A 9,733-nucleotide genomic window follows, 5' to 3' on the forward strand; every position below is an offset into this window, starting at 1 on the left:
TCTATCTGCTGCCCCCACCGGAAAAACCGAGAAGTCTGCTGCTTGCCAGGAGCTAGGATTTACGCTGTGACGGAGAGACTGCTGAAACTCATCAAGCCCTCGGATCGCTACCCCTTCCTGCTTCTCCACGTGGGCACCAATGATACTGCCAAGAATGACCTTGAGCAGATCACTGCAGACTACGTGGCTCTGGGAAGAAGGATAAAGGAGTTTGAGGTGCAATGGTGTTCTCGTCCATCTTCCCTGTGGAAGGAAAAGGCCTGGGTAGAGACCATCGAATCGTGGAAGTCAACGAATGGCTACACAGGTGGTGTTGGAGAGAAGGCTTTGGATTCTTTGACCATGGGATGGTGTTCCAAGAAGAAGGAGTGCTAGGCAGAGACGGGATCCACCTAGCAAAGAGAGGGAACAGCATCTTCACAAGTAGGGTGGCTAACTTAGTGAGGAGGGCTTTAAACCAGGTTTACCGGGGGAAGGAGACCAAAGCCCTGAGGTAAGTGGGGAAGTGAGCAGGAGTGTGCGAGAGGGGAGGGCTCCTGCCTCCTACTGAGAAAGAGGGACGATCAGCGAGTTATCTCAAGTGCCTATACACAAATGCAAGAAGCCTGGGAAACAAGCAGGGAGAACTGGAAGTCCTGGCACAGTCAAGGAATTTTGATGTGATTGGAATAACAGAGACTTGGTGGGATAACTCACATGACTGGAGTACTGTCATGGATGGGTATAAACTGTTCAGGAAGGACAGGGAGGCCAGAAAAGGTGGGGGAGTTGCATTGTATGTAAGGGAGCAGTATGACTGCTCAGAGCTCAAGTATGAAACTGCAGAAAAACCTGACTCTCGGGATTAAGTTTAGAAGTGTGAACAACAAGGGTGATGTCGTGGTGGGAGTCTGCTATAGACCACCAGACCAGGGGGATGAGGTGGACGAGTCTTTCTTCCGGCAACTCACAGAAGTTACTAGATCGCAGGCCCTGGTTCTCATGGGAGACTTCAATCACCTGGATATCTGCTGGGAGAGCAATACAGCGGTGCACAGACAATCCAGGAAGTTGTTGGAAAATGTAGGGGACAATTTTGTGGTGCAAGTGCTGGAGGAACCAACTAGGGGCAGAGCTCTTCTTCACCTGCTGCTCACAAACCGAGAAGAATTAGTAGGGGAAGCAAAAGTGGATGGGAACCTGGGAGGCAGTGACCATGAGAGGGTCGAGTTCAGGATCCTGACACAAGGAAGAAAGGAGAGCAGCAGAATACGGACCTTGGACTTCAGAAAAGCAGACTTTGACTCCCTCCGGGAACTGATGGGCAAGATCCCCTGGGAGAATAACATGAGGGGGAAAGGAGTCCTAATATTCCATGATTCTATGAACAGCACTTAATTTCATGCTTAACTTAATCACTTGCTTAACTGCTGACCTAAGGATGCTTTCCTTAATTGTGGCCTTAATGGCCACTTCTCTGGGACTTGGAGCTGCAGGTGACATCACAATTGTGGGAATCTGTGAATGTCTCAGGGCAAGACCACCTCTGGGAGATGTTCAGTGTTGTCTAGCAAGAAACGGTAATGTTGGGAGAGCCAGCAGTTGTTGCTGTAAAAGCAGTAATATTGTAATAAGAGGAGAGAAGTCTGCAGGCAATGAGGAGGGACTCAGTAGCGTCTGTTATACAATATGGAATAACCATATAATAACAATGCTAATGATATAGGAGCATGCTGCCATGGGATTACAGTTCTGTGTTGTGTCCTGGCTTTTGAACAGTCTCCTGGGAGTATCCAGACCCCAAAGGGTCACACTTTTCCACAAGGGTTAGCCACACAGCCTTGATGCTGCTGAGACTCTGTCTTTGGGCTCCAGCACCCCTGTTTCTCACTGTGAGCTCACTGCAGCAAGTCCAACTGAAATCAAGGCCCTCAAAGAGACTTTACCCCTTCAGGGATCAATGCAAGGCAGCGAGTCTTTGCAGCAGCCCAGAGCAGCCTCTCCCAAAAGAGGGTAGGTTTCCGCAGGCAACTGGGAGACAGCACCAGGAAGCATTTGGCATCGCATAGTGAAACAACGGTCAAAGCAGAGTTCAGACTGGCAGATGCCATGGCTCCACAATGTCATGCTCCTGCATAATCCGTCTGTGTCCTGTTGACTCTCAGCCCCAAATGAGAACCTCTGTGTGTGCGTCTGGGAACCTGTGTCTTAGTGCAGGATCCTGACACCACCAGTCCATTGCCCCTGCGTGGCTACACCACCCTGGGTTCACACGTTCAGCCCACCTATGCCTCCCTTTCGTTAAGTGCACCTGTTCAGTCGCTGGGTTTCCCCATGTCTTTTCCGTGTCCTCCAGTGCTATGTGTTGATTCCAGCCGGCCCTTGATGGCCCATTCATACCCCTCCAGGCAGGGATATGACCTATACACTTCATGCCTTCCCCCTCTTCCAGAGGAAGGATTTTAACCCTTCTTCACCTAATGGGTGACAACACCAATGCTTGTAAAAATATTACAGAACGTTCCCAGTTTCATCACATTTGGTGTCATGTAAAAACACAGAATCTTTAGGCTTGATTCCCCTCTCACGTACACAAGCTTTACAGCAGCAGAATGCAAGTGAGGGGCAAATCTGCCCCATCAAATCCAGTGGAATTACTCCTCATCGACGCTATGGTAAGAGGAGAATTGAGCCCTTTGATGCCAAGAGAGTTAGCCCTGGTTAATACTTATTTTATTTTCTAGTCAAAAGGGAGGCAGAATCGGAGATGGTATCAACCACTGAGGGGTGTAGAGGGAAGTGATTACAGGGACTAAAATAGGAAGATTTTTTTTTTGTAAAGAATTTTATGTTCCTTGAGGTTTTCTCAACTATTTTCAGTGCCGTATATATTGTTGGAGGGGTATTTACAATAGGCTGGAAAGGGAGGATTTATTCTAAAGTGTCTGGATCCAGTTCTATGCTTGGGGCTATGCACTGTACCAATGTTAATGAGAGCACAACAGGACCCTGCATGGTCTTGGGGGGAGAAAAGTGTTTTCAGGAGAGAGGCAAGCAGAGCTCCCAGCAAAAGGGAAGAAAGCTCTGTGATGGAAATACTAAATGCAAAATCCTGTGAAATTGGGACCAGCAAAGATAAGTGTGATGATGGAGAGTTAATAACGATTTAGTAAAGATGACTTTGCAATTGTCCTATCATTTAGATCATCTCCCTGTTTCATTATCTATTTATCACAGGTGAATTGCAATTTCATTTAAATAAATTCTGTTTCTGCTCTTACAGATGAAGGGTTTCCTGGGTTAATGGCAAAGGACAATCAAACGATGGTGACCGACTTCATTCTCTTGGGACTGTCTGATGATCCACAGCTCCAGCAGTTCCTCTTCCTGGTATTTTTAGTGATTTATCTCATCACCTTTGCAGGGAATATGGTGATCATGGGTGTGATAAAGGCTGATCCTCAGCTTCACACCCCCATGTACTTCTTCCTGTCCCATTTATCCTTTGTCGATATCTGCTATTCCTCAGTCACGGTGCCTAAGATGCTAGAGAACTTCCTAGCAGAGCAGAAGAAAATTTCCTTCAATGGCTGCATTACTCAGATATTCTTTTTTACTCTGTTTGTTGGAGTTGAAATTTTCACTCTCTCAGCCATGGCTTATGACCGATACACAGCCATTTGTGACCCACTACATTACCTAGGCATAATTAACAAACGTATCTGTGTCCAAATGGTGCTGAGTACATGGGCTTTGGGTTTCTTGCATGCCCTGATAAATACTGTTCCTGTGCTGAACCTTCATTTCTGTGGACCCAATGCAATCAGTCATTTCAGCTGTGAGCTCCCTCCCCTGCTACAACTCTCCTGCACTGACTCCACCGTCAATAAAGTGGTGCTTTTTGCAACCCTTGTGGTATTTGGATTGAGCTCTTTCCTCCTCACCCTGGTCTCCTACATTCACATCATCTCCACCGTCCTGAAGATAAGCTCCATGGTGGGCAGACATAAAGCCTTCTCCACCTGCAGTTCCCACCTCATTGTGGTGGGTTTATTGTACCTGACGGGGTTTTTTCTGTACCTGAAACCAAATGCAGATTCTGCGTCAATGCCAGACAGACTAATTTCCATCCAGTACAGCATCTTGACCCCCATGTTAAACCCCATCATCTACAGCCTGAAAAACAAAGAAGTGAAAACAGCCCTGGGGAAAATGCTGAGAAAATTCAAGTTCCTCAAATAGGTTTAATGGTATCCATTGGGTGTATAATAAAGACTTACAGAAGAAACGTTGGCCAGAGACTGCTTCTATATTGTGATCCTATATTATATAGACTGAGAACATGTGTATATTTATTTACTTTAATTTATTTCAGTGTATTTATTCCTACAGAGTTCAACTTCTGGCTCTTCTTCTGGCTCTTCTCTACATTTCTTGAGTCATCTGGCTCTTCTTCTGGCTCTTCTCTACATTTCTTGAGTCATCTAGTGAGTCACCTACACTGGAGTTCTCAAAGGTACTTAACTGATGTAGGTCCACAATTCCCATGAATATTAAACTGGCTAGTGATGAGATTTTCATAGAAGGTTAAGAGAATTTGATAGAAGGTTAAGGGAATTTGCCTCTGAATCCCACTGAAAATCAGTGGGATTTCTGTGCCTAAATCTTTGAGAATCTTTAAAAAAAATCCAAGCCTAAATTAATGGGAGTTCGCCATATGATCTTCATTGCTGTATGATATTAATATGAATTGGGGATCAATATCTTGTAGGTACCTCTGAAAATGTAGGTTAATCCTAGGGATAATAGTAGCAACTTTCACACACTCCTTTAAACTCCTGTCTGTGTAGTCTTGTGGTAACTGTGCCCATACATTTACGCTAATTAGGACCTCAACTGTGAAAAGTCAATGAAAGTTCATAAGGAGTCACAGTAACCTATAACAACAAATGTAGATGGGAAAGGGGAAACAGAAAGACTGAATGAGTCCAAACAAAAAGTCTGCCCAATATAAGTCAAGGACTGTGTTAAGATCACACCTGGTAAATAAGAAAAGAGTAGGACCAGCAATCGATGAACCAAAATCGGTGTGTCTGAAATTAGGCCTGTCATAAATATAAAGGGAAGGGTAAACCCCTTTAAAATCCCTCGTGGCCAGAGGAAAAATCCTCTCACCTGTAAAGGGTTAAGAAGCTAAAGGTAACCTCACTGGCACCTGACCAAAATGACCAATGAGGAGACAAGATACTTTCAAAAGCTGGGAGGAGGGAGAGAAACAAAGTGTCTGTGTCTATCTGTGTGATGCTTTTGCCGGGGACAGAACAGGAATGGAGTCTTAGAACTTTTAGTAAGTAATCTAGCTAGGTATGTGTTAGATTATGATTTCTTGAAATGGCTGAGAAAATAGCTGTGCTGAATAGAATGACTATTCCTGTCTGTGTGTCTTTTTTGTAACTTAAGGTTTTGCCTAGAGGGATTCTCTATGTTTTGAATCTAATTACCTTTAAGTTATTCACCATCCTGATTTTACAGAGGTGATTCTTTTTTACTTCTATTAAAAATCTTCTTGTAAGGAAATTGAATGTTTCTTCATTGTTCTAAGATCCAAGGGTTTGGGTCTGTGGTCACCTATGCAAATTGGTATTACCAAACCTTCCCCAGGAAGTGGGGTGCAAGGGTTGGGAGGATTTTGGGGGGAAAGACGTTTCCAAACTACATTTTTTCAGGAACCCAGATAAAGTTTTGTGGTGGCAGTGGAAGTCCAAGGGCAAAGGGTAAAATAGTTTGTACCTTGAGGAAGTTTTAACCTAAGCTGGTAAAAGTAAGCTTAGGCGGTTTTCATGCAGGTCCTCACATCTGTACCTTAGAGTTCAGAGTGGGGAAGGAACCTTGACAAGGCCTAACTGGTGAGCACAATAATGTAGGGATGAGCTATTCCATCCATCACTCCCTTTTGCATTCCTTACAAGAAGAGTCTTTTGGGAGAAAGCTGGCAACCATGAGTCCAGCTGACTGAAGAAGGGGAAGGACTAAGTTTCATCACCATGGTTAACACCCCCAACTTCTCCTGGGACCCTGGACCTTCTTCATGCTAATTCTGAGAGATATCCTGACCAGATCAGGTCAGAGAGATTGAGCCAAATGACACTGCCACCTCCATTGGCCTGGCTAAATGTCGAACACCTCCATGGATGTAAGATTCTGCTACTCTCCTCTCCCAGTGTTTCCTTTTCCTTCCTACCTTATTTTTCTCTCTTTCCTAGCTCTCTGTTTTGTCCTTCTGATTAATAAGAGCTTGTCTCAGCCAGCCAGAACTGTGCAGTTTTGGCAGGGCTGTCCTTAGGCATACACAGCATAGGCAGCTGCTTAGGGCACCTGAAAATTTGGGGTATCCCTGGGTCTTAGTTGCCACCATGCCAGCTCTTCCTATCCCTGTTCTGACCCTTCCTTAAGGCTCCCACCACAGCTGGCTGCTGCAGCCTAGTGAGTCTTCCTCTGGAAGGGATCTAGTACTTAAAAGTGAAAAAGCCTTCCAGCCCACCAGACCTATTAGCACAACTCTGAAACTGTTAAAGAGCCATTCAAGTGGTAATGAAGCCATTTAACAGGCATTTGCCAACCACCAGGTATATACTGTCAGTTTCTGAATTTACTGACAAAAAGAGTTGTGCATTACTGTAATATTTACTCAGAACATGTTAGTCTACAGGTCCTTGGTTTAAAATTTGCTTTCAAAATATTTCTTTAGTGTGTTGCTGAAGATTATAAAGCTCTAAAAAGTCCTTGCATAGATTTTTAGATGCACAATCTCAGTATTCATCTTTACCCTTAAATGCTTGGATCTTCAGACACATAGTTTTTAAAATAAAACCATCAAAAGACCACCGTTATCTAAAATACACATGTGAGCCCGGGCAGCCATCGGGCATAGGGACACCAATTTAATAATACTGCATAGGACCCCATAAATCATGAAGATGGCCCTGTGTTTGGGGATTCTTTTGTCAACCCTGCTGTAAGTTTGTGACCAGAAAGGCAGCTAAATACAATGACCAGAACAGCCCAATGCTCATTTAAGTTTGCCAAGTCTTCAGGTGGCTGGTAAGACCATGTGCTCTGCCCATGTTTTTCTAACAGCGAGATTGCAAGTGAGAGTCAACACCGGAGAGAGAAACTTCATTTTCTATCTTTCTTAGTTTTTTCTTTCCCCTTTTTTGTGTGCTTGTCTTGTTTGGTTTTCTAGAAGACAGTAAAGGTCTTTTACAATAATGATAACCTATACCCATCTCAACTCACTTTTTCTCTTTGCCCCAAGAAGGACAGTTATTCCCATGTTGAATATCATCTAAGAGACGGTTGAACAAGGGGTGTTTCTTTTAAAAAAAACCCTCCAGCTAACAGGAAAGGGAACAAAGGATGTTGTCAGAATGAAAGCCTGACTTAATACTTTACATTTCAAATGCTTTAATGTTTTTTTCTTTTTCCCCCTCTCTATCGTTAATAAAAAGTTTAAAAGATTTTTAATTGTGTGTTTGCCATGATACCGAACAGTCTTAGGTCTCTGTATTACCAAATCCCGAACAGTGTTTAACACTCTTTAATGTTGGACAGTTACAGGGTCATGTTAACACTTTTGACTCTTTGGCTGAGACAGACCTTTTCAAATGAGCATCAGGGAGTTTGTATTTAAATTCCCTTTTGATTTCAAGTTATTTGACTGTCCACCTCCCTTCGGCTCCTCTGAAAATCCAACTCTCTAACACTACCACCACTTATTATTATTCTCCTTCTTCTCACAAGTGCTAACAGCGTTCTTTGTTTCACCACCCCTCATCATGCTCCACAGACGTCACGTCACTGCAAATGCAAATTGTAATCTGACCAGGGAACCTGGCATATAAGGGTATGTCTGCAGAGCAAAGAAAATCCTGCAGCTGGCCCATGCCGGCTGACTTGGGTTTGTAGCACGCAGGCTGCGGGGATGGCTCACTGCTGTGTAGACCTGGGGGCTCGATCTGGAGCCCAAGCTTTGTGACCCTCCCACCCCACAGGGTTCTAGGACCCAGGCTGCAGCCTGATCCCAGATGGCTACACAGCAATGTTACAGTCCCTGTGACCCCAAGTCTGCTAGCACCAGCCAGCCATGGGTGTCTAGTTGCTGTGTAGACATACCTTAACAGAGAATAGAGGCATTAGTAACCCAAACTACAGCTCCCCTGGGGCTGTGCATGGCCATAAGGAAACACAGATTAATGCTGAATTGACTCAAACCACTTTGTTTCAAAGTCAATTCAACAAGGAGAAACAAAATATTTCAACTCAGGAACAATGAAATGTTTTCTTTCCATTGAAAAAGGCCAAATTAAAATATCTCATTATTTCCAAACTGAAAACTTTCAGAACCTTTCATTTCACTATTTCTGTCTCTATGTCAATATAGATATAGGGGTGTGTTTGTGTTTTCAGGGCAAAAAAACACATGTTGAAATACTAGAATTTCCCATGGGAAGAAAATTCTAATTTTCACTCTGCAATACTCATATAGATAAACAGAACCAGGGTTTTACTGGCATACATGGATGCACCTTTATTAAACAATTATTTTGGCCCCATTGTGCTTGGAAAACATAGGTCTTTCTCTCGGACTTTCCGCAGGGCGGTCTTTACCTCTGTGATTTCCAGGGGTTTAGCATAGGGGTTAAGATTCTGTACTGCACAGTAACTATTTTTTCGAGGAAGGATCCTGAGGCTGGTCTCAGGAACTTAAAAAATGCTGTTAAGTAGAATAATAGAACCACAGTCAGGTGGGATCTGCAGGTGGAAAAGGCTTTGTGCCGCCGCTCAGTGGAGCAGATTCTGAGGCTGGTGGAGATGATGAGAATATAAGAAACAATGATAACTGATGACGAACCCAGTCCCACAATAACGCTGGATATGGCCTCATTGGCCAAGGTGTCACTGCTTGAGATATGCAGAACAGGAGGGATTTCACAACAAAAAATGGTTGATTTTGTTGAATTTACAGAAGTGCACTCTTAGGACAAGAAGGGTATTTACCAGTGCAAGAGTAAATCCTATTGCCCATGCCCTTATGGCAAGCTGGATACAGACCCATTTGCTCATGTTTTGTATGTAGTTCAAGGGATGGCATATTGCTTCATAGCGATCATAAGCCATGGCTGAGAGCATGAAGATCTCTGTCGTTCCTGATGCCAGAAAGAACATCTGGATGAGGCAGCTGCCAATAAAAATAGTTTTCTGCTCTGCTAGGAAGTTCACCAGCATCTTTGGGATGGTAATGGAGGAATAGCAGATATCTACAAAGGATAAGTTACTCAAGAAAAAACACATGGGGGTGTGTAGGTGAGGGTCAGCCCTTATCACTAGCATGATCAGCATGTTCCCCAGGAGGGTGATTAGGTAAATAACCAAAAACACCAGGAAGAGGAAAATCTGGAGCTGTGGGTCACTGGCGAGTCCCATAAGAATAAACTCAGTCACTGTGGTTTGATTTTCCATGCTGGTTTGTTGAGCAAAATGATAACCTGTAAAGAGAAAGACAACACAAACATTAACAGATGTGAGGATGGGGGTTTTCAAAGGTGCCTAACTGAGTTATGTGCCCACTCCCCAACAATTGAATTCCAATGACCGCTGGGTATCTAAACCCTCTAGATAGTCTTGAAACTCTGAGTCAAAGGTCATAAAGTGTACAGCAATGGATCTAGTGTGTCCTTGTTCAAATGACTAACCC

The 9,733-nt window shown here is 43.9% G+C and overlaps 1 protein-coding gene and 1 pseudogene across 1 annotated transcript; one reads left to right on the forward strand and one right to left on the reverse strand.

The window, feature by feature from the left end:
* The first annotated feature begins 3,282 nt into the window (after positions 1-3,282).
* On the forward strand, positions 3,283-4,221 carry LOC140897021 (olfactory receptor 5G9). Its single transcript, XM_073309276.1, has one exon. It carries the CDS (start codon positions 3,283-3,285, stop codon positions 4,219-4,221), a length of 939 nt encoding a protein of 312 aa, XP_073165377.1.
* A 4,421-nt stretch (positions 4,222-8,642) lies between these two features.
* LOC140897213 (olfactory receptor 5BS1-like) lies at positions 8,643-9,498 on the reverse strand (annotated as a pseudogene).
* Positions 9,499-9,733: the final 235 nt, after the last annotated feature.

This window comes from Lepidochelys kempii, chromosome 13, assembly GCF_965140285.1.
Source record: "Lepidochelys kempii isolate rLepKem1 chromosome 13, rLepKem1.hap1, whole genome shotgun sequence".
NCBI classification, from domain to species: Eukaryota; Metazoa; Chordata; order Testudines; family Cheloniidae; genus Lepidochelys; species Lepidochelys kempii.

What these genes read in the sequence shown, in the direction of transcription:
- LOC140897021 (XM_073309276.1), top strand. Translation starts at nt 3,283, where the DNA reads ATGGCAAAGGACAATCAAACGATGGTGACCGACTTCATTCTCTTGGGA.